Source organism: Pseudophryne corroboree, chromosome 7 (genome assembly GCF_028390025.1).
Source record: "Pseudophryne corroboree isolate aPseCor3 chromosome 7, aPseCor3.hap2, whole genome shotgun sequence".
Lineage (NCBI taxonomy): Eukaryota > Metazoa > Chordata > Amphibia > Anura > Myobatrachidae > Pseudophryne > Pseudophryne corroboree.
Genome location: NC_086450.1, coordinates 99,676,972 through 99,704,531, shown reverse-complemented (window position 1 = coordinate 99,704,531; position 27,560 = coordinate 99,676,972). Strand labels below are relative to the sequence as shown.

At 42.1% G+C, this 27,560-nt stretch overlaps 1 protein-coding gene across 6 annotated transcripts in view; it reads left to right on the top strand.

Moving 5' to 3' along the window:
- DYNC1I2 (dynein cytoplasmic 1 intermediate chain 2) overlaps positions 1-27,560 on the top strand; it is a 178,937-nt gene that overhangs the window by 96,498 nt on the left and 54,879 nt on the right. Inside the window, exons 5-8 of one of the 6 annotated variants that reach the window (XM_063933472.1) lie at positions 9,689-9,830; positions 10,795-10,818; positions 15,588-15,647; positions 16,102-16,217. In XM_063933472.1, coding sequence (XP_063789542.1) covers positions 9,689-9,830; positions 10,795-10,818; positions 15,588-15,647; positions 16,102-16,217 — 342 coding nt within the window. The remainder of the gene's footprint in view (positions 1-9,688; positions 9,831-10,794; positions 10,819-15,587; positions 15,648-16,101; positions 16,218-27,560) is intronic. The other 5 variants (XM_063933474.1, XM_063933473.1, XM_063933475.1 and 2 more) reach the window with 5 other exon arrangements.

Genomic DNA, 27,560 nt, shown 5'->3' with positions numbered 1-27,560 from the left:
ATCTATCTATCTATATCTATCTATCTATCTATCTATCTATCTCAAGAACACTCTTGGGCAGATTAAACCACAGATTCTGTACTGTGAAGTCCTGCATTAACAATCTGCACATATCGCGTGCCAATTTACAAAAAAATAAAAGTGCTCATGTAATTCAGTTGAAAACGTCCATTTGCGGGCATCGCACTATTGTCGCGTGTTAATTCTGCTGTGTACAAGCTATATGAAAAAGGGGAGGAATTATCCTGAACCCCCCAAAAAATGTCAGATAGAAGGTGGCCATAAGGATAGTATAGGAGGGTGTTCTATGGTGTCACAGGGTTGAATTCTAGGGGATCTATTCAATAAGATTCGTATCCATTCCGACGTGCATATGTCGGAATGGGTCCGACAACCCCTATTCAATGGACGGCCAAATCCAACTGTTGGATTTGGCCGTACCCGGGGTCCTGTCCTGCCGCCAGCGGGGGGAGTAACGGCGGCGGACGGCGGGGGTGAGCTGGACGGCGGCGGGGGAACTGAGATCGCCGGCTGGTGGGGGGAACTGGGGGCGGGGGGACTTGTCTGCGGCGGAGGGAGGCGCTGCAGGAAGAGAGGTGCCTGGCTGGGGGACGGCCAGGCAAGGTACCTCTCATCCCCGTAGTCTGCTGCACCACTCCCCTGTCTCCTCACCTCAGTCCCACTTGTTTTCAAGTCGGATTGAGTTTGTCGGAAAGGGGGCCAAAACCTGTCGGATTTGGCCCCATTTCCGACAGAAGCACGTGGATCCACATGTTTTCTGACAAGTCAGGAATTCCCGACTTGTCAGAAAAAAACTGCCTCTACTGAATAATTCGGAACCCCATCCGACCTATTTCTGTCGGAAGCTGCCGTCTTTCCGACAAGACAGCAGCTTCCGACCGTTATTGAATACACCCCTACAACTTTTATTTTAAAAAGGATAGCCAAAATTTGTATTTTAGGAAATAAGTGTTTTTAGATTATATTAGAGTAAATTTTAAATAAGTTATAATGTATAAAGGTGCATACAGACAGGGCGTTTTTGCCCAGCGTGTATGCACAGCAATGATGGCTGACATCGCTGGGCTGAAAACTGCTTAGTGCATACACACTGAGCAATTTTCCCCCCTGCCCAGCGATGTCAGCGGGGGTGAACAGCTTTCCATAGCAGGACGCTATGGAAAGCCGTTCACCCCGCCGTTTATCTGCTGGCGATACCAACAGATGAATGGTGGCCGCCGGCGATGAAGCGCTCATCACCGGGGCATACACACTGGGCGGCCTTGAGCTGAAAGCTGCTCCACACACCAAAAGTGATCTGCTTTCAGCTCAAAATCACCCAGTGTGTGTGGGCCTTAAGTGTGTATACATGTTCCGAACATATTTTGGGGAAAAACTTGCGTCAATCTGAAAGTTAAAAAAAAACATTTTCCATTTATGCAACATCCAACATACATGTCCCACATCAGGGGTGGGATGTAATGAAGTCCAAGTTGGCCAGAGATGCAGGTTCCCGCCCGAACTAGAGACAGTCATTTACGAGGCTAAACCATGCCTTGTAAATGATTGCCCCTAAAACAAATGTCCGAGTTTGGCCGACATCCTGCACGGCCGCTGAACTCGGACTTCATTACATCCGGCCCACATGTTCCTCTCTGATTTTTAGAGAAAACTATATGAAACAATTTACTATTTGTATAGTGAAAGCCGTGCAACCTTTTCCACGGCTAATTATGCCCCTATAAGTTCACAAATATTCTTTCTGTTAGTGCCTGTTGTCTGGTTTATAACTATGAAGAAAATAATTACTTGTTTAGCAATTAGAATGTGTATAACTGTATGCCAGTTAACTGTATACAATTATAAGGATCTTATCTGTCTCCTCTTGGGGTTCAACAAATACCTTTTCATCAGTATTCACCAGTGAAGAACTGATGGTGGGAGTAGAGCATAACAATTGTGACAGTAATGATTCATGGTTAGATACTTGTTTAAGCGAAGAAGTAGTCCAGGAGAGACTAAGCAAAATTAAGATTAATAAATCACCTGGTCCTGATGGACTTCACCCGAGGGTTCTTATGGAGCTTAGTTCACAACTAGCACGACCCCTATACTTGATTTTCAATAGTTCAATTAGATCAGGCATGGTACCGAAGGATTGGCGTATAGCTGAGGTAGTGCCATTATTTAAAAAGGGATCCAAATATCTTCCAGGAAACTACAGACCAGTTAGTTTAACATCTATAGTGGGGAACATATTGGAAGGAAATCTAAGGGACGTCATACAGGAGTATCTAAAGTCCGCTAGGATTATTAGCAAGAACCAGCATGGGTTTGTGAGGGACAGGTCATGTCAGACTAACTTAATTAGCTTCTACGAGGAAGTGAGCAATAATCTTGATCAAGGAAAAGCAGTGGATGTGGTCTTCCTAGATTTTGCAAAAGCCTTCGATACAGTTCCTCACAGGAGACTGATGATCAAATTAAAGGAGATTGGCCTCGGAAAAACTATTTGCACATGGATAAGCAGCTGGTTGGATAGCAGGGTACAGCGAGTAGTGGTCAACGTGAAGTCCTCAACCTGGTCCCCAGTAGTCAGCGGAATACCGCAAGGGTCCGTACTCGGACCACTACTGTTCAACATATATATCAATGACCTAGAAATAGGCCTGGAAAGCACAGTGTCAATCTTTGCAGATGATACAAAACTGTGTAAGGTAATTAATTCAGAATTGGATGTGGAGTCCTTGCAGAATGATCTATCTAAACTTGAACTCTGGGCGTCTAAATGGAAAATGAGGTTCAATACAGACAAATGCAAGGTTATGCATTTTGGGACTAAAAACAAACTTGCATCCTACATATTAAATGGGGAACGCCTAGGGGAAACAGAGTTGGAAAAAGATTTGGGGGTATTCATTGATAATAGGCTTAATAACCGTACACAATGTCAAAACGCAGTAAAGAAGGCAAGTAAGGTGCTCGGATGTAATCATGCCGCTGTATAAGGCTTTGGTACGTCCGCACCTGGAATATTGTGTTCAGTTTTCGGCACCATTGTAGAAAAAAGACATCAGTGAACTCGAAAGTGTTCAAAGGCGAGCTACTAAATTGATTAAAGGCCTGGAAGGACTGGACTATAAGGAAAGACTTACTAGGCTGAATATGTACACACTAGAAAAGAGGCGCCTAAGAGGGGATATTATTAATATCTTCAAATATGTAAAGGGACATCACAAAGAGTTATCAGAGGAATTATTTATTAAAAGAACACAGTTTAGGACACGTGGGCACTCGCTGCGACTGGAGGAGAGAAAGTTCCGAACGCAACGGAGGAAAGGGTTCTTCACTTTTAGGGCAATCAGGATGTGGAATTCCCTGCCAGGGAAGGTGGTAATGGCGGACTCTGTAATTGGATTTAAAAAAGGAATGGATACATTTCTGAATGAAAAAGCTATTCATGGTTATAATACTTAAAATATCAACGTGGTTAATCCGGGGGTAACATGAGTTATAGTAGCTAACTAGTCATAAAACATTATTTAGCAAGTATGTAGAATAATCACAACTTAAAACAGGTTGAACACGATGGGCAATTTGCCTCTATTCAACCTCAAATACTATGTTACTATCTTGCATTCAAAAACTGAAAAACGTGGAAAAAAAATTAATCTGAAAACCCCCCAATATCTTAATAACATTGGTCACAATACTCAAATTACTGATCACTATACAAAGGTGTCTAAAGGGGGGTACTCACGGAGCGATCGCTGCTTAAAATCTAAGCAATCTGTCTAGATTGCTTAGATTTTAAGCAGTGATCTGTCCGTGTGTACCCTGCTGGGTGAAATGAGCGCCCCTCCCCCCGTATCCCCCCCCAGCACACATCTCTCCCCACATCTGCCGGTGAGTACTGGCCTTCAGTAAAAAGTGCTAGCCAGCAAGCCTTTCATAGCTCCATGTCTACCTTCAGTATTTCTATATATCCTCAAACAGCATATATATGAAGAACAACCAATAGTGTATTACAGTTGTATACCACATCCAATTGGTGATTATGTATAGAAGGTGATTCCATGTCAAACAATAAACATAGAACAGTGTGATGTTCTGCAGTCCTTATATCAGAAAGACAAATAGTATAGAACAGCATCACAGTGCAGTATATACTCAACAACTGTTAATTACTCCTTTTATTTCAAGCTGTCATAGGGGGTAATTCAGAGTTGATCGCAGCAGCAAATTTGTTAGCAGTTGGGCAAAACCATGTGCACTTCAGGGGGGGGCAGATATAACATGTGCAGAGAGAGTTAGATTTGGGTGGGTTATATTGTTTCTGTGCAGGGTAAATACTGGCTGCTTTATTTTTACACTACAATTTAGATTTCAGTTTGAACACACCCCACACAAATCTAACTCTCTCTGCACATGTCATATCTGCCCCACCTGCAGTGCACATGGTTTTGCCCAACTGCTAACAAATTTGCTGCTGCGATCAACTCTGAATTAGGCCACAAATCTTAATCAGACTGATCAACCCTTTACAAATTAAATGCTCGGTGCTCTCTATTGTCTCCAGGGCAGCATTTTTATTTGTTCCTCTAACTATGGTATATTTTCCTGTACAGCGCTCTGTAATGTGATTGGCTCTGTATAAACGGTTGTACATTTTCCATTGTGAGAGCAGAATGAATTGCCCCGTGTTATAAAGGGTATCTCGTTACATGTAGTGTTTCTTCCTATTGTCGGGTTAATAAACTTCTTGTCTGAGCCTAAAGGGTGGGTATATTAAAATGCACAGAGCATCCGTCAAGTGACTCTTAGATCACAGTGTAATAAGGCCCATATCATGTTTCATTTTTGTGTACGTGGTAGATTTAGTGTTGTTCTCCCATAGATCAATGTGTTCTATTTTACAGCTCACATGTGTATTACAAGCCCTATGCACAGTCTGCACAATGACAGATTTATTTCTGGTGCCAATCTTTTTATTGTAAAACACACACTGTGTTAACCTGGGCAAAGCTGTACAAGACCTCGTTATTTCCTTTTGTGAGCTGTTCGTTAGGAGAGAGTAATGTTTGGCCAGGTGTCTGCATCCTAACCACCATTAATTGGTCTGTTAGCCAGTTTCCAAGAAGTGTCCTACTAGTGAATGGACAGAGAGGCTGAACGCAGCCCCGCAGGTGGCCCACTCTCATCCCTCCTCAGCCCAAGCTGGGGATTAGAAGGCAAGTCAGTGGGAATCGGCTGGCTCTTGTGAACCAGCAGCGCTCCCATTCCCCACACTGCTTATCTGTCCCCCTCTTCCGATGACCTAAATACAGAGTCAATGTGGTCGGCTACCCTTTTAACAATGGAACAGTTGGGAAGTGCAGGAATACATAGGTTTTGCTCACAGCATTTGCATCATATTTGCATATTTAATCTTTTTTTTTTTTTCTCCCTAAAATGTACCTAGAGATCACTTTAAAATTATCTGAGAAATATTTTGGCTTAATATGTTCCTTCTGTGTCCAGTAATATTTAATGGAAATATTAAGGTGGAACTTTTCACTTTCACGGAAAGCCGGTGCAGGTTATGCCTTCGGAGTTGCCCTATATGTCAGTGAGCTTAGTACTGAATATTGCTGCTCTATTAGTAACCTGTTAGTTTTATTGCGCAAGCTTATTCTGCAGCTCTTTACAGCGCAATATGTCCAGTGGAGCTTGCAGTCTGCTCGCTCTCGCTCTCTGGGGTAATTCAGTTATAAAAGTGACATTAAATTGCATGTTCTGGGGAGAGGTACCTGTGGTGGGTAGTGCACGATTAACCTGTACATACGATAGCCTAACAGTAGGAATTTTCCGGCACACCCCTACGGGGGTAATATGTGCAATGGGATGAGGTAAAATGCCAATGCCAGCATTCACACAGAGGGGCAGATTTATTAAGCCTGGAGAAGGGATAAAGAAGTGATAAGTGAAAGGTGATAACGCACCAGCCAGTCAGCTCCTAACTGTCATTTTTCTAATCCGTAATGATTGGCTGCTGCGTTATCACCTTGCGCTTATCACCGCTTTATCACTTCTTTATCCCTTCTTCAGGTTAATGCATCCTTGGATGTATCGTCCATACAGTACATAGCATTTAATTGAATCACCCCCTCTGTGTCTTTGGACCATGAGAGAAACACGGGAAGAACATACATTCAGTTTGCAGCCTAGTCTGAAAAAAACAGGGGTACACCTGCTAACAATAGTACTCTCTGCTAACCTGTGTGATGTAATGTAACACAGTGGATTCTTTGTTTAGGGCATCTTTGTTATGCTCAGTAGAACTCTATATGTCACCCTTCCTGTCCTCTGACCCTTAGAACAGAGGTTCACATATAAGAGGCAGGAGTTACTTGCAGGACCTGCGACGCAGTGTATATACTAATCTAATGTTCTATAATTTATTTACATTTGTTTAGATTATTATTTTTTGCACATCTTTTATAAATGCCTCTCTGACAGTCCCAAGTTCTTGCCACAAATGCCTAAGACACAGGGTTGGGGCTGATCACATTGTCCATTGAAACACTTGCTTGTATTATTACCTAACCCTGCTGAGGGGACCTAATCTTCTCATGCCTTATTATGCTAGGCGGTTTCTCTTGTTCATATTACATGCTTAGGAAGGGAGGGGGGGAGAAGGATTTAAATGTAAATAATTCTGCAAGTCCTATGTAACCTGTCAGCACTGCTAACAGGACATATAAAGTCTATTTGATACAAGCCGGGCCTCCCTTTGATAGTTGTAACTGGGAATATAAATGTGACTCCTGGAGACTTTGCATCTGTGAGTTCCATTGTACTGTTGGGCCAGACTTTAGGAAAGGAGAACATCGTATTTAATCCTTGTTTGTTTATCTGGCTGGAAATGGAATGTTCAAGTTGATGCAGTTGTCTGACTGCACACCATGATTGTGGGGTATGTCTGCAAAATGGGCGATTTTTTTTATTTATACCGTATATAGTAAACCAAACTGGGATTCGTGCATCTAAAAGTGGGAAGCGTTGGTTTTACCCCAGCCTGGACTATACTCTTTAGTATCCCTTGCTGACCAGGATGAATGTAGCTGGTGCTGGCCCTCTCATCCACATTCAGATAGGAAGCATTGGTGTGTGGCATTGCTCATGTGTGAGTGGCACCTGGTCAGGTGTGCGGAGGTCTATTATAGTCCTACTGGTGTACACGGATATTGTACGTTTATTAGGGAGAGTCCAATGACTGCCTAGTGTGGCTAGAAAATGCACTGATTGCATTAGTGTTTAGAAAATACACGCAGCCCGCCTGTACCTGATTAGTGCTATATGGGACCTGATTCAGCGTTGTACGCAACCCTAATAGTTTCTGTACAACTACGGTGGTGGGAGAACGGCGCATGTGCAGAACAGCTCCTGCATTGTCGCATGCCTTGACCCCTATGACACATCCCATTGGGGTTGGGGAAGGGATGGTGCCTGGGCAGCGGAGAGGGGTGGGCACCTTGCGCTGGGTAGCGTGCCTGAAGGCGGGAGCCTGACGTCTTCATTTTTTCGTATTGCCAGTGCCAGTTTCTGCTTCTTTGCCACAGATTTGCACAAGACTCCTCCTGCAACATCAGCAGCATATTTGCACACAGCTGCTGCATCCAAACTTATCTGCTGTGTTCACTGCCTCCATCTGTGAATCACCCCCATAGTGCCTCACTGTCTGATGTAAGGGAATGTGACAGGTAGCTGATACCAGGTTATGCCCAGTCTAGCAGGGTTGCTATACATATTAGAAAATCACTGGAAAATCACTGGAAAAGGGCTTATTCCTTATTAGGACTACATACATACATACATACAGGCATTCAGGTAGCTTTGATTGTAATCAAGTCCAGATCCGTTCTGACAGATGATTATACTGTATTTGCAGAAACATAGTGCAATGGCGTATACTGCTAATGTACCTGCAAAGGTACATGTGTATACAGTAGCTACATGTCGATGCTTTGCTGTCACATTTTACGCATCAATTAAATGCCTGCATAGAAACGCTTTTCAGTGCAAAACACCAAGTGCAATGTTTTATATGTATTATTATGGTCATTTTAGAAAAACCATTTGTGTGCATTTCCAATAATAGTATTTCGTACACTGACGATTTAGCTTAAATCCAGCATACCTTCATTAAATGACTTGTCCTGTAATGAATATAATTTACCACTAGATGGCAGTACATGCCCAGAAGATTAATAATACTTCCTTAACCTCTTTATGCAGATAATATACCTAGATCATGGAAGACTAGACTTATGGCAACATTTCCTGCTGTATGAAAAGTCTAAAATTATCCATTTATAATACACAAATGTTTGGCTTTTATTTGTCCCGTAGCTCTTACATAGAATTGTTTTGGCATCTTTATTATAAAAGATGAGAGCGAGAATCATTTCTAGTCTTTGTCCACATCCTATGCGTCTGACCCTGCTCATGTAACTTAATGCTGGCTGAGACGTGACACACTAATTAAACATAATTTATTCTCATGGCCGAGTTTCCCTTTAAAGTAAGTTATAGGGGAGGGTAAAGTGTGGTATAGATTACCTCCAGAGTTTCTTCAGTGTGAGACACAGCTGAGCAAGTGTAATAGTCCACTACATTAGCATACAGATGGCATTGAGAACCAGACTGTATTGCTATCCTCTGAGATAACAAATATCTCTCTGCGCTAAAATAAAACATAAAAAAATGAAAAAGATTAAACAACAAAACAGACCAATAATTCTAGAAGCATAAATGTAAAAACCATTAAACAATGCATAGAAAAATGTTTTCCAGTTTTGTCCCAAATCTGCTTACTTTGCTACCTCCCTCTATATTTGTTGTTGTCAAATTATTCCTCCACTGTCAACAACAACATACGTATAATAGAACAGTACTAGTTATAATAGAGCAGTACAAGTTAGTTATTATAGGGTAGGAATAATACAAAACAACTTTCTGTTACAGTTGCTGAGTTTAAGATTCTTAGGAGTTTACGGTGTCAGCTCAAGAGGTCGTGTGGCAAAATATATATAATCAGTGAAACAATGAAACATACAGTAAGTGAGTGATACTTAATAATGGTAGCACTCAATGGTCCAACGCCCTGAGAAGGGTGGACAGGAAGGATTAGTTGCTGGTTCTGAGTGGGCGTGCACTAGAGGCAAGGATAGCTGAGAACCAAGAGGGCGGAGGGCCCTGCTCATGAGAGCTTACAGTCTAGTGGATAAAACTGTGCTACTGCTAGAAATCTAGTTGAACTGTCAAGGAAATCTCAGCATTGTAAATGTTACTAGCAACCATGCAGCCTGAATATAATATTGCTCCAGTAGCACTTCAGTCCTGTCCCCGTATAGTGTGATGTAGGCTAGAACGTACAGAGGAATAGGATGTCTGGTTGACGGTGAAATGTCCAAATCTTTCTCATCACTATTCATTCTTTCTCCATTCCTTGTCACCGACATGTTGTATGCAAATGCATGAATAAACCAGCATGTGATTGGTAACTTTCTCTTCCCTTCTTTTTTTTCCCATTGTTCATCTCCATCCATGTATGTTTTGGTTTGCCATCCTTCTGTTTTTGTTACCCTTTTTGTGTTTCTTTTGATCAACCCTTCCCATTAACTTACTTTGGAAACATCTTAAGCAGTCCAACCCCTGCGAATAGTAACAGAGGATACGTGTCTGTTTCACTATTTAGTCCCTCCGCCAACGTCTCCCTCCTCTAAATCTGTGAGCACGCCAAGCGAGGCAGGAAGTCAGGACTCTGGAGATGGGACAAGTGGAGCCAGGTAAGTCAGGGTGTTTTTCTAAAGCTTTATCGATCCTCGGAAAATTTGTCAAACGAGTATAAATAGAAGAACCATTATGACAAAAAAAAGAATGTTCTCATTTATTTTACGTTCTCTATATATCTATATATCTATAGCACTTTACATCAGTCCCTACCCCACTGAAGCTTACAATGTGTATTCCCTACCACTTGCACAGTACATGCATTGCACACACGTACAGGGTTTCTTTTTTTTGGGAGCCAGTGAAGCTACCAGTATTTGTTTGGAGTGTGGCAGGAAACTGGAACACCTGGAGGAAACCCACACAAGCACGGAGAGCATATACAAACTCCACACAATTATCAAACCCAAGACCTCAGTGCTGTGAGGCAGTAATGTAAACCATTACATCAACTGTGCTGGTGTGCCCAAATAATGTATGAACTTTTTGCAGTGGAAAATAATTCAGAAAAACATCCAGATTGGTGAAGCATTTTGTTTCACTGTATATAATGATAATATTCAAAAATAGATTTATAAACCTAAAATGTAAACGGTCATTAATTATTTATTGAGATAATTTTGTATCTGGGGGAGCAATTTATGCTTGGACACTGCACTTCCTGAGCACATTATATTGTGATGGCTGCTCAGAAGATGTAATATTGATAAACAAAAAATACCACGTTTTGTGACCAAAACAAAGAAATGTATACATTCTAGCAGCATATCAACAACCACAGCAATTGCTTGAACTAACTTTCTTTTTTGACGGTACCTTCCACTGTGCAAGATGTACTACTTTTAGTAAATCACAAAAAATAAAACATCCGACTGCATTTTGTACTTGGCTTTTGGTTTAGTTCTCTTGCTAGATGAGTCTGTGGAAGGTACTGTACTTGTTGAGTGTAATGCTGATTATATTTTAACAAGGGGTTGGCCTGTAATACATATTAACCTCCTGCATGTGCTTGTTTTGCAGTTCCAGACCTGCAGTTACCAAGAAGTAAAGCATATACCTTTTTATTTAATTTGTTTTGTTTTTACAATGATTGTAGTTAAATAATGTTACATACATGAAGAGCCTGTGGCAGCTCCTCTGCAGATAACACCTGGGTTGACATGCTGTTCCATTAAAGGCCCCCACACATAAGAATGATTCTCAAAGGATGCAGTGTCATTAACCATGACGCAAATTGTACAATTTATTGCGCAATCGATCGCAGGTGCAAAACCACGAACGATCTGCACCAAATCACTAAAGAGAATGACAAATCTTGTCTGCAGCTGGTAAGATCTGAAGAAACCACAAACGACCTACCGGGCCGTGCTTCGGATCATTATCGTTAGTGGAAACTACACAATGCGCGCCATTTCTAACAATTTATCGGTCCGATGCATAAAAATTGTGCACATCGTGCATTAAATCGTTTTCATTTGTGGGGGGCCTAAGAAAGATTGTACTGAGAGGATTTACAAATAGACCCCAGTTAGCCTGGTTTTATTGATGTGTGATGTAAAGTTTTTTTTCTTTTGACAAAGCATAATACAGTATATCTATACGAGGTATTGGAAGTATATAGCAACAGTAAACTTGGTTTGATTATAGATACTCATCTATAATAAGATGGTTTGCGTAAAAGTACCGTTACGTGGTGGGAGACCATATACAAAGTTCTTAAAATAAAATATAGTATAGTGTCAAAGGATTCAGTATGATATCTTGGCGGTCAGGAGACCAACGCCGGGATCCTGACAGCTGGAATACCGGCGGCGAGTGCAGCATGTCTCTCGCGGGCTTACTACGCTCTACATGCTTCGGTCGCGGAGATTCTGGGCGGCGGGCGGGATTGCGACCACCAATATTTCACCAGGTGTCGGGATTCCGGAGTCTGTATCCTGACCGCCGGCAACTTGAATGCTTCCCGTGTCAAACACCTAAATACTTCAGTATATGGTGTTTACTTGTATACCTAAGCTTCCTTAGAGGTGATTTGTTTATAATCTTACATTATTATGGCAGAACCGAGTGTTTTAAGCAATTAGCTTATAATTTCCTTTTGAATGACCTCCTGTTTGCTGGTTGTGGCCACTGACTTTTCTTCTGTGCCCACAAGTTCTGTTAGCACTATGTACAGATCACGTTCCCACCACTGCAGCCGACTAATTTGTTGCTGTGGTCTAATACCCCTTTCAGACTGACAGAGCCGGGTCACACCCGGGAATGTGTTCCGGGACGCATCCCGGGATTGACCCCTTTGAGACTGCACTTAGACCTGGGATCGACCCGGGACAGTCCCATTCACACTGATCCCGGGAAATCCCTGCAAATGCATATGTATGTCATTAGAAATGGACTTTTTTCTGGCCTGGCTCACATAGATGAGGTCACAATAGGAAAGCAAAGGGAAGGTGGGGCCTGCTCACAGCATTTCATGCACCTTCAAGAACTGCTTCTTTAGAGTCTTCATTTTATTTACAACTTGCTGTTGTGTACGTATAATGCCTCTTGCTTCAAGCAGCTTTGCAATATTTTTTATAAATGACTGCATCCTTCACTGTGCCTGTGATCTGTTTTTTAATCTCCTCCTCACCCCTTATGCTGAGCAGCTCTTTCACCTCCTGATCTGCCCAGGTCGCCTTGACTGTCTCCTCCGCTTCCTGGACGCTTCCCCGGGCTCTGGATAATGACATCATCTTTTCTGAGCCTGGGGAAGCTCCCCAGGCTGAGAGACCTTTTAACAGTCCTGGGTACTGAATACCGGGTAGGGCCCATTCACACTACACTGCATCCCGGGACGATCCCGGATTCAACCCTGGTCGAGACCTGGGATGAAATGCCGGGACGCTCGTCCCGGGATATGGTTCCTGTACCCTTTCACACTGAGCAATTTTCCAGGTTGATGGGCGTTCATGTGCAATAACCCGGGAAATTTTTGTCAGTCTGAAAGGGGTATAAGTAACATCCATTTAACGAGAATGAGTTACGACTGGTATATAATCGTATAAAGCCACCAGCATTTGCTAATTGTTGAATATGAATTGCTGGAAACCCTAATTGCTGGATACAGCAGCGTGATTGGGATTGAAATATGGATGGCTGACACCTCATAGTGAGGGGTTAGTGTTTAATGTCATTCCTCACCCACATACAAAACTTAAAAGGCGGTAGCAAACACCGTCACCATTGCAGAGCACGGGGGTTAAGCAGGCTTGCCCAATTCTGCTTGGCTGCTGAATTTATAGTAGACGTATGGTGGGTTTCAAACGCATTGACACATATGAGCCTAAGGCTGTGCTTAACCTATAATTACAGCTATGTCACATCTTGGAAACACTATCAGTTCCACATCCCAGTGGAAATGGAGATTGTTTCCTTACCAAAGAGCCGATGTGTTAGCCTTTTTCCTGTAGCAATAGTACCATTTCCTGCACATGTTTTGTGCTGTGGGCAATGTTACAAGATACTGATCCTACACAACCAACATCTACAAGTTCTGCTCAGGATCACATCTCCAATTGGATGAGAAACAGATTAACAAGTTCTGTTTAATGCCGTGGCAGATATAAATTAGTACACAGAACTGCTGAAAAACCACTGGAAGTTTGCTGGTTTCTGTGCCATAGTCTGTGACATTGGAAGCAAACACCAGTAGCTGAAATAGGAACAAGTTCTGCAAAATATTGCATGTTCCCTTTCCTTAAGACTTACCTGTTCCTGGAAAAGTAGGCACCAAACAAAACGTCCAGCATAAGCTGTTCACCTTGGAAAACCTCAGCATGCTTTGCTTGTGCAGATAAATAAGGACTTTTTGTAACCTGCTTAGCTCCGATCTACTTTAGCATGAACTCAGTAGAGGTGATTGGATTGGAAATACGTCCCTTGATACCTTGAAAAACATAAAAATCTAGTCATCTCCCGTATTTCTGTTTTCCAAATACGTTCAGAAACCTGCTGAATCTCATGCTAGACAGCTGCAGGAGATTACACAGCCAGGCCGTCCTGTACAAGCCAGGAGGTTTGGGAGTTAGAAGTGAGATGTTTTTTAACTTTTGATGCCACCAGTGTTCTGCATCGTATCCTTCAAGAGATCACAGGCGCAAGTGTCTAAGACCTTAAATACTGTAGCAGTCTTGTACAAAGTCTTTTCTGTCCAAAATAATAATAATCCCTCAGTCCAGGTATGTGTCTGTAAAAGAAAGCGTTGTGTTCTTGGAAGCCATAGGGACAGGCAGACAGGCATCCGGTTTCCAAGCTCCCACGGTGCGTGACGAGCCGCTGCAGTACCTGAGAATTGTTGCAAAATACATACATATATGTTTTTAACTTATTGTGACATGAATAAATTGTGTAGCACTTGGAAGGTTTAGTATAGCACCGACAATGACAGTACTCCTGCTAATATATATTGTTGGCATAGCTTTTTAGGTATCCCTAGTTATTGGCTCATATTCTACCTAGCATGACGGTTTATGTCAAGAATACTGCCTCTTCCTGTCAGAATACGAATAAAACAAAATACAGTTAAAGTGATCTTAGTATTATTTACCCTTTATTTATATGGTGCCACAAGGATTCGGCAGTGCCTAACAAAGAGCATAATTCAGACCTGGTCGCTACAGCGGCAGCGATCGCAGGCTGAAGCCCTGTGCCGTGTGCAATCTCTTCTACCTGATTGATGAGCAGAGGCGGTCGCGAGGCATGTCGATGGCGTTTTCAAGGTGTGCTGCGGCAGCTGCGTGACACCACACGCAGCCATTGCGGCCAAAAACATGGTGGATAGCCACCTGCCTTCGTAGCTATACTGCATAGGCAGGAAGCTACTTGGCAGGTGCAAAAGCATCGCCGCTGTGCGATGCTTTCGCACATCAGCGGGGGGGGGGGCTGTCATGCATGGCAGACTAGCCCTGTGCTGGGCGTCCCCCCCCGCGTGAGATTTTGATCATAGATGTGGGGTCTTTTTGCACATCTACGATCAGCTCTGAATTAGGCCCAAAGTACGTAAACAGAAAACAGTACAAGACGATGCACGACGAGTACATGGTTTATCCATACTTATGTTGTTAATGTGAAATGTTAGGGCAAAGAAAGTGGTCTTTTCAGCAATATTTTTCGTATTGTCGGGGTACCAAATACTACAAGAAAATGCCTATATGTTAGGACCTATAGCTGTTTTATGGAGATCTGCAACTCCGTTGCTACAGTTATATTACAAAATCTTGGTGATCTGTCTGCCAAGATGTGTAGTGAATAGGAAAACGAAGGTTTGTTACAGTCTGGAATATTATCTTTTCAGCAAAACAGTAAATGTAAGCTGAAACCTCCAGAACACAAGTAGATTGTTACAGACAACTATAAAATACTTTGTTTCCCTCTGGAGGACGGCAGAAAAGTTAATTACACCTGTGCGCCTAATATCCTTATAGAAACATTGAGATGACTGGTGGCAACTTCTTACATTGGATGCTATTATTTTTTTCATCAAATACATATATGTTTTATAGTACAGTGACATTTATGATACAGCATTTTTATTTTATTCTCTGTATTATTTTTTTTTGGGGGGGGGGGGGTTTAAGCAATAGAATGACATGCCGGTTTTCTGTAGATGTTTAACTAATTGCATGAATAAATACCCTCATCATCTTTGTACTAATTGCTGCACAATTTATGGGTGTGTCTCTGTGCAATAGTTTTAACAACTTGTGTGTGTTTGCTTAACTAACGTCTGACCTTTTCCGCTAACGCTGCGCGTCTGCCTGGCAACCAATCAGGACACTGCATTGGGACACTGATCCGTCCGTTCTTCAGCTCCATTCTGACTCCGATCTGGGGTATTTCAACAATTTATTACTCCTTTATATTCTGCCATACAGTGAAAATAAAATGTATTCATCATCATGATCCTCCTATATTTTTCCCATTCTTGTTATGCTGAGAAGGCCTAAAATACCTTATCTAGTTTTCTACCCGTGTTGTATGGCCTTGTAGTATCTTTTTAAAATGACCAGTCTTTATAATAGCAATTTGCCAATGCATGAGGATTCAAATAATTATTATTACTGTTATGTTTCACCTAATTGACGAAGCCAAGCTTTGGCCCTCCGGCTGTTCTTGAGCATCTTCGGAGGGCATACACTCCTGCTCTTCTTAAAATCCCCGTTAATTCTAGTACAGTTCTAGAGTAACAAATAGAGTAAACCCAGATCGTTTAATCTTGGTACAGATTGTGTTTATCTAAGAAATATAGTATGTTGTAATGTATATATATATTTTAATCCTCTCTAGACGTGGTCCCATGAAATTGGGCATGGCCAAAATTACTCAAGTGGATTTCCCTCCTAGAGAGACTGTCACATACACAAAGGAGACACAAACCCCAATCTTGGCTCAGGAAAATGAAGGCAAGTGATGAGTTTTTTGGGTTTTGATTAACTATACTGTATACAATCTATAATTTTGACATTTTTTTTGTTTCTTATGTGATTTTATAAATTATGTGGCTGCTTTATAACTCCTTCCACAAAACCATTGGGGGCCTAATTCAGATCCTGTTGGATCTGCGGTACGTAGAACAAAGTACCGATGTTTGGTACTTTGCACATGTGCCGTACCCGTACATTCCATGTCATCTGAAGCACTATGGCTGTCAGTGATTGACAGTCTGCTACCGGTTTCCAAGATGGAGGTGTGTCGCTGAAACCAGGATCGCCACTCGAAAACGCAGATTTCCTGGCCTCTTTGTAGGAGCTGCAGCGGCCGGCTTTCATGACCCCATGGGTCACACAGCCAGCCGATGGTGTTGCAGGTGATCTGATGCTGTGTCCTAGGACGCAACATGGAATGGATCACTAATGCAAGAGGAAGGCATCTATTTATATCGGACGCCTCCTGCTGCATTACTATATTAGTGTATCGCTGCGACTTCCAAGAAAGCCTCAGCGATTCCTTCTCCAACCACATCTGAATCCGGCCCTGTGTTTTTAAGCTATTTTAGTAACACCTAGGGGTATATTCAATTGAAGTCGAAAACTGCTGTCTGTCGAAAAGACGGCAGTTTTCGACTTTTTAAAGTTGAATCCTGATTCGACCTATTCAATATATCCCTAAATTTTTCGACAAGTTGATGAATTCGACTTGTTGAAAAGCACGTGGATCGGCGGAATAGCCGTGAGGTCGGGAGGCTGAGTGACATCCTGCTGCAGCGCTACTGTAGCACTGATCTTCCCTGTATGCCCGCTGGCTGTCCCCCCCCGCAGCTCGACCCCCTTCTCCTCCTCTGCGTCCCATCTCAATTCGACTTGAAAAAGTCGAATTAAGATGGGATGAATAGGGGTTGTCGGATCCATTCCGACAAATACATGTCGGAATGGATCCGACTTTAATTGAATATACCTGCTAGTTTTCAATTGGAAATGCTTTTTCCCTCTGACACAAGGGGCAATTCTAGTGCAAAATGCCACTTGTATTCTGCTACATATTTACTCCGGGTACTATGTGGCCAATTTAATTAAACGCAGCTTACTCACTGATATTTGTTCAAGTCCGATTGGAGTTGGGGCTGCAAGGAGGGAGAGTTGTGGTGCCGTTGGCTGCTTTTCCAGAACGTTGCACCATCTACTCGCGCTTAATTGAATTGACCCCTAGAAATGTATGGAACAATGACCATCACTTGGCTATATTGTACAGGTGTATGCTGAATGAAGACTAGACTATACTAGATCCTGAATATTTTGTGATGGCTAGAAAAGGTCTGTAAAATGTCTACCAATAACGGAGAAATATTAGCTGTTAATATGTGTCCATTAAAAACTTCAGGTGTTGCTCCATTTCTCTAATTTTACGAAATAAATTCTACACTGAAACTTTTGTTCTGTGAAACGATTATTTCATAGCACTAAAGACTCAAAAAATGTTTTTTCTAATATGACATCGTTTATAAAAACTGAAATAAAAGTGAAGTGCTTTCAAATAAAAATATAGAGATTCCGTAAAATGAGACAAATGGCCAAGGGTCCCAATACTTTAGCAAGTATTATGATTATGAATCTGATAATGCATACACATACTCAGGTACGTCAACATTTCAATATAATGTCTATCTCTGGTTGTGGGAGTCTCCGAATTTTGACAGGCGTCTGTTGGAATACTTATGCTAACAACGTATTTATCTCCTTTTTTTGGATGTTAACAAGGAAAAGTTACTGGGCCTTGGCCTAATCACTGTACCAGTGGGCTATGTACCACTCCGCAGGATAAGGAAAAACAGGCTGTGAAATAAAATGTAATGTCACATGTGACAAGACTCGCACATTATGTATGTATGTATTCATTTGCTTTTAAAAGCTGTTAAGTTTTGAAGAGATAAAAGGATCTTACGCAAGGGTTCAGAGACAGCTCTTAAGGAACGGTGCTGAACGAGCAGGGTCTAAGTGAAATAAATGAACATATATTTCTCCTTTTATTCTTAGCTGCATCTCTAAATAACTGTATGACAGACACCTGAAATCATCCCCAAAGTAATTGGGTGGGGTGTTGAGATTAGTCCAGGCGCGGTTTAAATGTGTATAGCTCATGCTATATGAAGCTAGGTTAGACCACAGCTGTGAGTTACTGCAGATAGTTACAAAATCCCTTCTTTATTCACTGTCTGAGCGCAATAATAATAATGCTTATGTAGAAAATTCTCATCTCGGTGGGAGTCTAAAACGATTCACAGTTGCAAGTAAAAAAAAAAAAAAACAACCTGAAACTGTACAAGGAATAAATATAATATAAAGGAGACAAAAGAACACCAAAAGGGGCAGTTGGAGGAAATGTTATGTTCATGGTGAATAGCTGAAACTTCAACTTGAATATAAGGTCTTCAAAAGCTGATTAGGAGCTGTGCAGTATCCCATGCATGAAACAATCCCGTTGTAAAAGACTCTGGGCGGTATCCTATTACATGCGGTCATTTACCGCATGGTAAAAATTGTCTTTTTAGGCCAATCATACTATCTGGCTATCCAATTACAGCCCGTTTTTACCGTGCGGTAACTGACTTGTTATCGTCCGATCCGGTATAAGTTCCATGACCCGCGTGTTATTGGCCGAAAAACAGGTCCCATGGGGCTGCTTATCTGGGATTCTGCGTCGCGTGCCTCACCATAATCCCTGATAAGTGTCGGTTTATGGGTCTAATTGAATAGCCCCAGGGGGATCCATTAGCTATGTTAATTTACAGCAGTTAATAGGATACCGCCCTACCTGCTAATCATTCACAGGGGCCAATTCAGTTATGTGCAATGTGCCATCGAAACCCTTGTAATTGTGGCACACCATCACAGGAACGTTGCTCGTTTTACCTTGCGCCAACATAGGGTGTGCAGTGAAATGGGCGATGCTGCTGTGCACTGCTTCTGAGTTATGTGCAGCAGCATCACACTTTGCTTGGAATTGAATTGGCCCAGTAAAGTTAAAAGGAAAATACATTTTATTTAATAGTTGCAAGTTTACCCACTTACTGCCTATGGTCATGTCTCTGGGAACCCTGCAGTTAGTGAGATGTTGCCCTGCCACATTCCCCCTCACCATGTGAGGGAAGAGCCTGGGATTCTGACATGTGTGATCTCCGTTATTTTCCTATTCTTAGTTTTCAAAATTGTTCTGAAACAATGTTATTAGAACGTCTATGTAGATGTCTGGCAACAGAAGTAGAAATGTGTAGTTTTAAGTTACTATGTTGGCATTGTTCTATATAGTGGCATATGACTGTAAGGTTCCGAATCTGTAGATGCAATGTACAACTAACTCTAATTTGATATCTGCAACACATTAATGCAAGAGTACTGGGCGGAATAAAGTAATAGTTTACAATCTAACATTTTCAAATTGTATATTCAGAAGTGTGAGATTTATTGCATCTGCCTTAGCTTTAGTGTGCTTTGTGGAGAACATCACATTAGAAAAGAAAAGTCTCTGATCTCATCTGTTATCGCGGCTACGGCGACCTATTATCGCGGATTATGTGCATAATCCACGATAAGTGCCGGCATCGGGAGAAAACGATGTCTGCATCGGTGCTAGGGGCGATCCTGTTAGCAGCAGAAAAGTACCGCTGCTAATAGGATACCGCCCTCTGTGCGTACTAAACCTCAAATTCATTAATTTTAAATAGTTTATGCAATAACACCAATTCTTATACACAACTCAATATATCCACAATAAAACATCTAGAGGGAATGGTTTGTGTACCCGCAGTTCTAAAAGACTACACTTACATAGAAATATCTATTATTTAAACTTCATCTCCTGTACCCTTATGAGCTTTTAAGTCGCAGATGGAAACACGAACAATGAGCAGGGCCATAGTGTAATACAAAAAAATAAGATAAACACGTAAAAGGAAATATATAATGGAATAAACGTATCTGAACTCCTTGGTGATTCCTTAATGATCCAGAATCAGAGCATGTGATATTCATCAAAGTGTATGAAATTGAATCCCACTATCAAGAACACTGATGAAGTTCCCTTGACAGGAGGATGAAACGCGCTGGGAAAGGGATTTGGGTGCCATATGGAGACTCCATCTCCTTTGGATAAGCTTTATTTTCATCTAATATTGCTACACACGTTATTTGACCCAAATATTTCTGGGGCCAGTCATTCAAGTCTGGAATTTTACTCTAAAAATGCCTTTTTAAAGTTGCTTTGAACTGCACATAGCTGTAGCCTGCATGCAGTCTGTTTGTTTGTCTTGGGACTCTGATGGTTCTTTAATACACAGCCCGCAAATGTATTTAGTCAGTAGAAAACACATGACCAATGCTAAATGATTAGCAACAAATTGTCAAGTACTGTGAAAAGTGTTTGGGTTTTATATATAATGATACAATCATTCAGTTTGGTTCAGGCTTGCTTGAATGTACCTTGTCACATTATCTGAATGCTATTTATCTTGGAGGCTGTACAGATTGCAGCAAAGCTTTCTTAATTGGCTTTTGGCCACTCCAATTTCCTACAACAGCAGACCATGGAGCAGTAACCCAATGTACATTGAACTCTCAACAATCACTAGGAATGGTGAGCACACCTTCTTTACTTCTTACTGACCATAATAGCCCAATTACTGGGTCTCCTGGGGTATACCATCTTTACCCCGTTTAACTCTGGAGGGCTTTCAACTGGTATAAAACATATGTATATTATTTCTGTGGGATCCGGTCGGGATCCCAGCAGTCAAAATACTGATACCGGCATCCTGAATAGGTCTCAAGCCCGCCTCCGGAATCCCGACCGCCGCTATCCCGAATGAGTGTCAGCCGATCTTTTTTCCTAATTTGTCTGTATGATTTTTTGTGCTGTATTTATATTTTATTCTGAGACTTACAAACTCTCAAAGTGTTCTTTTTGTTGTTTTTCTTTTCTTTTATTTGTGTTACATCGTTATCATCTATACATTGATCATTTTGATTCTTTGTAGGGATTCTCAGCGCCAGTGCAATTGTATTTTTTCCTTTTTTTATTTTGCGTTCGTATAAGTATTGTCCTAGCCTTCCAAAGGAAAGACTGCAGCGTTAACAATGCTCCTGACAAAATGACTGTGCTACCACATCCCTTCACTGTTGGAAAGAAGCACTGGAGAGCTCTTTAGCTTGGGACCGCATACAGTATATAATAATATTTGACCAAGTTCTTAGCAAATCCAGCACATCTGATCACATGCTGGGTCAACCGTACCCTGTGCCCCTTTTACCACTGCGGAAACATACTGCGACTGGATAGCCTTACTTCTCCTGCGGGAAGTTACTTTATTCCTGAGCAACCTGTGTGAGCTTACTGTTAGTAACTGCCTGTTGCTTATTACAACTCCCAAAGCATGGGGCGCAGGTATCTCTCTGCCACCACCAGGCTCCTACACTGGCACCTGGAACATATGTGTGGTCATGCTGCTGCAAAACCTCCTGGTTGGTGTCGGCTAATTCCCCACTGGCCACTTTACTATGATGTAGTTCTGTTCTTTATAGTGGACAGAGGGCTTGAGCTTTGAGACACTGGGCACTACTGCTGGATAGCTGGGGAACACAATGGTGTTTTGCTTTGTTCTGGTAGTCAAGAAATTCAAGCAGATGCAGGTGTCTTTGAAGCAGGGGTTGTTCCAATAAGACTGAATTCCTAGCTGAATGTACTAGGATTATCACCGCATACAGATGTTCTTAGAAGTTCAGATGATACACTGCAATGTGCAAGATGTCAGCCCCGGGTGTAGATCATAGGGTCGACAGTATCTAGGTCGACCACTATTGTTCGACAGTAACTAGGTCGACACCTGAAATAGGTCAACACAAGCATTAGGTTGACATGAACAAGGTCAACATGACAAAAGGGCGACATGGTTTAAAAAAAAAAATTGGTGGTGTTTTCTTCGTAGAGGGACCGGGAACCCCAATTAGTGCACCGTGTCCCCTCGCATGGCTTGTGCTTCCGGCAGGTTACCGTTCTCAGTTGTAGTCCACATGGATCGTAAAGTATGAAAAAGTTGGAAAAAATTGTGAAAAACTCATGTCATCCTTTTGTCGACCTAGTAACCATGTCGATCTAAGTGTGGTCGACCTAGAGACTGGATACCGTTAGTCCCTACCTCTTCCAACCAATTAAGGTTAGTTCACAAATCTTGCAGCATGGTTTGTGCCAATATCCACATTTAAAAGTTAGCATCAGGAAACAATGTATTCAAAAATGACATTTGAGCTCAACTGACAGTAATCAGTCAATTGCATTAATCCTTTCAAATATTTGCCCCTTAACAGACCAAATAGCCACACATAATATAGTTGTTAGTAAACACCCTTAGGGTGGTATGCAATTAGGTCTGTTTTCTCCACCTAGGCAAAAAAACTGGAATTTTTGCTATTTTTAGGGCGAATGGGGATTCACCCTATTCAATAGCAGGGCCATTTTTTCACCTTGACAAAAAATTCAGAAGGAGCGAAAAACATGTGGATTGGCGAAAACACTGGCCGTTTTTGAAAATTTTGAGGCCTTTTTTCACCAATGTCTTTTCACAAAAAAAAAAAAGTGACAAGGCATTGGTCATTGGTGAAAATTTCCCTAAAAAATGGGTGGAAACTGCCTCAATTGAATAGGCAGAGGGGAGATATCAATATCACCGAGATTACCGTAGCTAATTGCATACCCCCCTAACAGTATTAAATTAGCTCAATCAATTTCGGAGCTATGGAATTTAGCCCGCTGAGTATTCAATTGCGGACCGTTTTCGCCCATTTTTAAGGCATTTTCACCAATGTCTTTTCACTTTTTTTTTTTTTTTTTTATTCTTTAGTGAAAAAACATTGGTGAAAAATGCCTCAAAATCGGCAAAAAACGGCCCGCGTTTTTGACGGCGCAGGTGTGAATACATGTGGATTTGCCACATGTTTTTCGCTCCTGTCAAATGTTTTGCCTAGGCGAAAAAATCACCCTGCTGTTGCATAGGGCAGATCCCCATTTGTCCTAAAAAAACATGGAAAAGTGTAGTTTTTTTTGCCTAGGTTGAAAAAAAACTGCACAAATTGAATACCCCTCTAAATACTCTATTACAGTGGTTCCCAAACTGTGTGCCGTGGCACCCTGGGGTGCCTCAGGACACTTGCAGGGGTGCCTCGGGTTGGTGGTCCAGGACCAATTAAAATGATTTATGGTTAATGTAATAGGCAAAGCCAGTGCTGGGGGCTGCCAATCATAACATGTGTGGACAAATAGAGGCAAATCCTGTCCCTCACCACACAATTGACTCTAAGGGTGACATATAAGCACAATTTACTTAATTTAATATTTCTTTCTTAATTTATCAATAAGAAACCTTTGGCCTAGGGGTGCCGTGAAAACAATTCTGATGCTCTAGGGCGCCGTGCTTGTAAAATGTTTGGGAACCACTGCTCTATTAGATTTAAACAGAGTCTGATTTAGCACATAACCATCTTCTTTTTTATTATAGAAGACCTTTTTAGAAAACTGCAAAAATACAGGAATACCAAGGCACCACTGGCCCATGAGAAATGGTTTCTCAAAGGCTCAATTAACATATTGGCTGTGTATGCATGACACACAAGACCAAAGAACTGTAAAAACTAATGTGCGCTGTAAATGGGTTTCATGGGTAGGTTTTTAATATTTTTAACACACTTTTCAGATGTTTAATATCGCATGGTAGTTTTCTTTTTTAGGGTTCTCTCGTACTTATATTTCACTCAAAGAAATAGTTCAAATATAATTCCCTAATTGTAGTTTGCTCTAATATGTAATAAAAATGGTATTTTTGTTTTATGATAAATACTTTTTTTTATAGTCCATGGAGGACAGAAGTATTTTACCATGTGGTTCAACCGAGATGCCATCATGTCCACATCTTGTTGTCCCCATCAGTCCACCATCTGTTGAAAGACCTCCAGATAGAGAGGGCCACTTTACCGTTCCACAACTGGAGTAACTACTGCTACGTAGAGAAGCCACTGAATGTCTTCCCTTAGGGACGTACCTTTTATGTTGTCTACAGAAAGACCTATGAAAAAAACAAGCTCCCGGGATTCTGGAGTTCTATATTGTATCCCTAACTGACGATGTCTCTCATCCGGGCATCTGAGGTGGAATCGAACCACTGATCCTGAAATAGGAGTAGATGGGTTGTCCATGTTCCCGTAAGTACTCAGCCAATAGTTCCCACCGGACCTACACAGACTTACAGGTCCAACCGGAAGTTCAGCTGAATTTACGTTGTAAGCTATTCTAAGGAAGACCTCAACTTTCTAGCGCTTGCTATCCCATAAGGAAGCAGTGTTAAAAATCTAAATGGTGGAGGTTTTAGAGAGGCGAGTTATGGGAGCATGCAACTTATGTGGGGATTCCCACTTCACTGTCATTTTCTTAGGGACTCGATAGAGGTACTGCAACATGTGAGATACCTAAAACCTTCGATCAGTTGGAGTCCTGACAGTGGTCTGAGGAAACCTCTGAAACAGATACCCCACACCTTGGGGAAGAGCTGGCTGCTGCTGCTGCTTCCATGCTCTAGGGAGGACAACAGTTGCCGAACAATGTCACTGCAAGAGATCCTGTTGTGTTGTCTAGTGCTGATGAAGTGGAGGCCGGAGGGACCACTGGGCAAGCGTGGATGCTGGTCAAAAGCCTCACATGCTGTGGACAGAGCATCTCGAGGCAATTTGAAGTGACACATGGAGAAAGAAAAAAGTTTTGCCACTGTATCTAGTTCTTGGGATTCCAGAGCATGTCTCATTCTCTTGGTCTTATTTACATGATGATGGTTAAAACATACAGATCTGATTAATTTGCAATCTGTATAAAGTAAATTTTTTAGTTAGAATGTATTCTCTGCCATTCAACATCCTGCCATATCCCTGGGTCATCAGCCACCACAAAGCTCCAGTAATGGTGCTGTGCACCTCCTAATAAAGCTGAATCATATGTTAGACCAGTTGTCTCTTTTTTTGCTTTTTCATATCCTTAGAACCACTTGCCTGGCTTGGTGCGACCGGAGCCAGAAGTAAGTTACCTGACCTGGTGGCATCACATGTGATGCTCTGCCCCGCAGTGTTCCCTGTCATGTAGATTAGGAGACCCGTTCTGTGCAAGTGCAGAAGGGAACTCCTCTAGCTCCCTGGATTTCTTGGCAGAGATGTGGCGGTCCCCCAGAGGGGGGGGGAGGGGGGAATCTATAACCAGTGGAGGAGGGGGAATATCAAGTGAAACAGATAAATTATGCTGGTGGGGAGTGGGTATGGTATAATGATAATGAGAATAATACATTTGTCACAGGATGGGGGGGGAGTTGCAAAAAAGGGACTTTTTACAGGGTCTGGGGGGAGTTTAAAACATGTTGGTTTTTTTGTTCTTTTTGGTGGCTGTTTGTTTTTTTTGTTTTTTTTTGCTAATAAGGTGGTGTTGGGGGTACAATTATTTTGGGTCTATTGCCAATGGGGATGGGAAGTTAGTTCATAATGGGGACCTATGGACACGGAGCACCCACCCAAAAATGTATGTATGTGTATATATATATATATATATATATACAGTATACACACACACACTCTGCTCAAAAAAATAAAAGGAACACTAAAATAACACATCCTGGGTCTGAATGAATGAAATATTCTTATTAAATACTTTGTTCTTTACATAGTTGAATGTGCTGACAACAAAATCACACACAAATTATCAATGGAAATCAAATTTATTAACCCATGGAGGTCTGGATTTGGAGTCACACTCAAAATTAAAGTGGAAAAACACACTACAGGCTGATCCAACTTTGATGTAATGTCCTTAAAACAAGTCAAAATGAGGCTCAGTAGTGTCTGTGGCCTCCTCGTGCCTGTATGACCTCCCTACAACGCCTGGGCATGCTCCTGATGAGGTGGCGGATGGTCTCCTGAGGGATCTCCTCCAAGACCTGGACTAAAGCATCCGCCAACTCCTGGACAGTCTGTGGTGCAACGTGGCATTGGTGGATGGAGCGAGACATGATGTCCCAGATGTGCTCAATTGGATTCAGGTCTGGGGAACGGGCGGACCAGTCCATAGCATCAATGCCTTCGTCTTGCAGGAACTGCTGACACACTCCAGCCACATGAGGTTTAGCATTGTCTTGCATTAGGAGGAACCCAGGGCCAACCGCACCAACATATGGTCTCACAAGGGGTCTGAGGATCTCATCTCGGTACCTAATGGCAGTCAGGCTACCTCTGGCGAGCACATGGAGGGCTGTGTGGCCCCCCCAAAGAAATGCCACCCCACACCATTACTGACCCACTGCCAAACCGGTCATGCTGGAGGATGTTGCAGGCAGCAGAACGTTCTCCTTGGCGTCTCCAGACTCTGTCACATGTGCTCAGTGAGCACCTGCTTTCATCTTTGCCAATCTTGGTGTTTTCTGGCAAATGCCAAACGTCCTGCACGGTGTTGGGCTGTAATCACAACCCCCACCTGTGGACGTCGGGCCCTCATACCACCCTCATGGAGTCTGTTTCTGATCGTTTGAGTAGACACATGCACATTTGTGGCTTGCTGGAGGTCATTTTGCAGGGCTCTGGCAATGCTCCTCCTGTTCCTCCTTGCACAAAGGCGGAGTTAGCGGTCCTGCTGCTGGGTTGTTTCCCTCCTACGGCCTCCTCCACGTCTCCTGATGTACTGGCCTGTCTCCTGGTAGCGCCTCCATGCTCTGGACACTACGCTGACAGACACAGCAAACCTTCTTGCCACAGCTCGCATTGATGTGCCATCCTGGATGAGCTGCATTACCTGAGCCACTTCTGTGGGTTGTAGACTCCGTCTCATGCTACCACTAGAGTGAAAACACCGCCAGCTTTCAAAAGTGACCAAAACATCAGCCAGAAAGCATAGGAGCTGAGAAGTGGTCTGTGGTCACCACCTGCAGAACAACTCCTTTATTGGGGGTGTCTTGCTAATTGCCTATAATTTCCACCTGTTGTCTATTCCATTTGCACAACAGCATGTGAAATTGATTGTCAATCAGAGTTGCTTCCTAAGTGGACAGTTTGATTTCACAGAAGTGTGATTGACTTGGAGTTACATTGTGTTGTTTAAGTGTTCCCTTTATTTTTTTGAGCTATGTATGTATGTATGTATGTGTGTGTGTATATATATATATGTGTGTGTGTATATATATATATATATATTTATCTATATGTATATATATATATATCTTTATTTTATTTTTTTAAATGTGA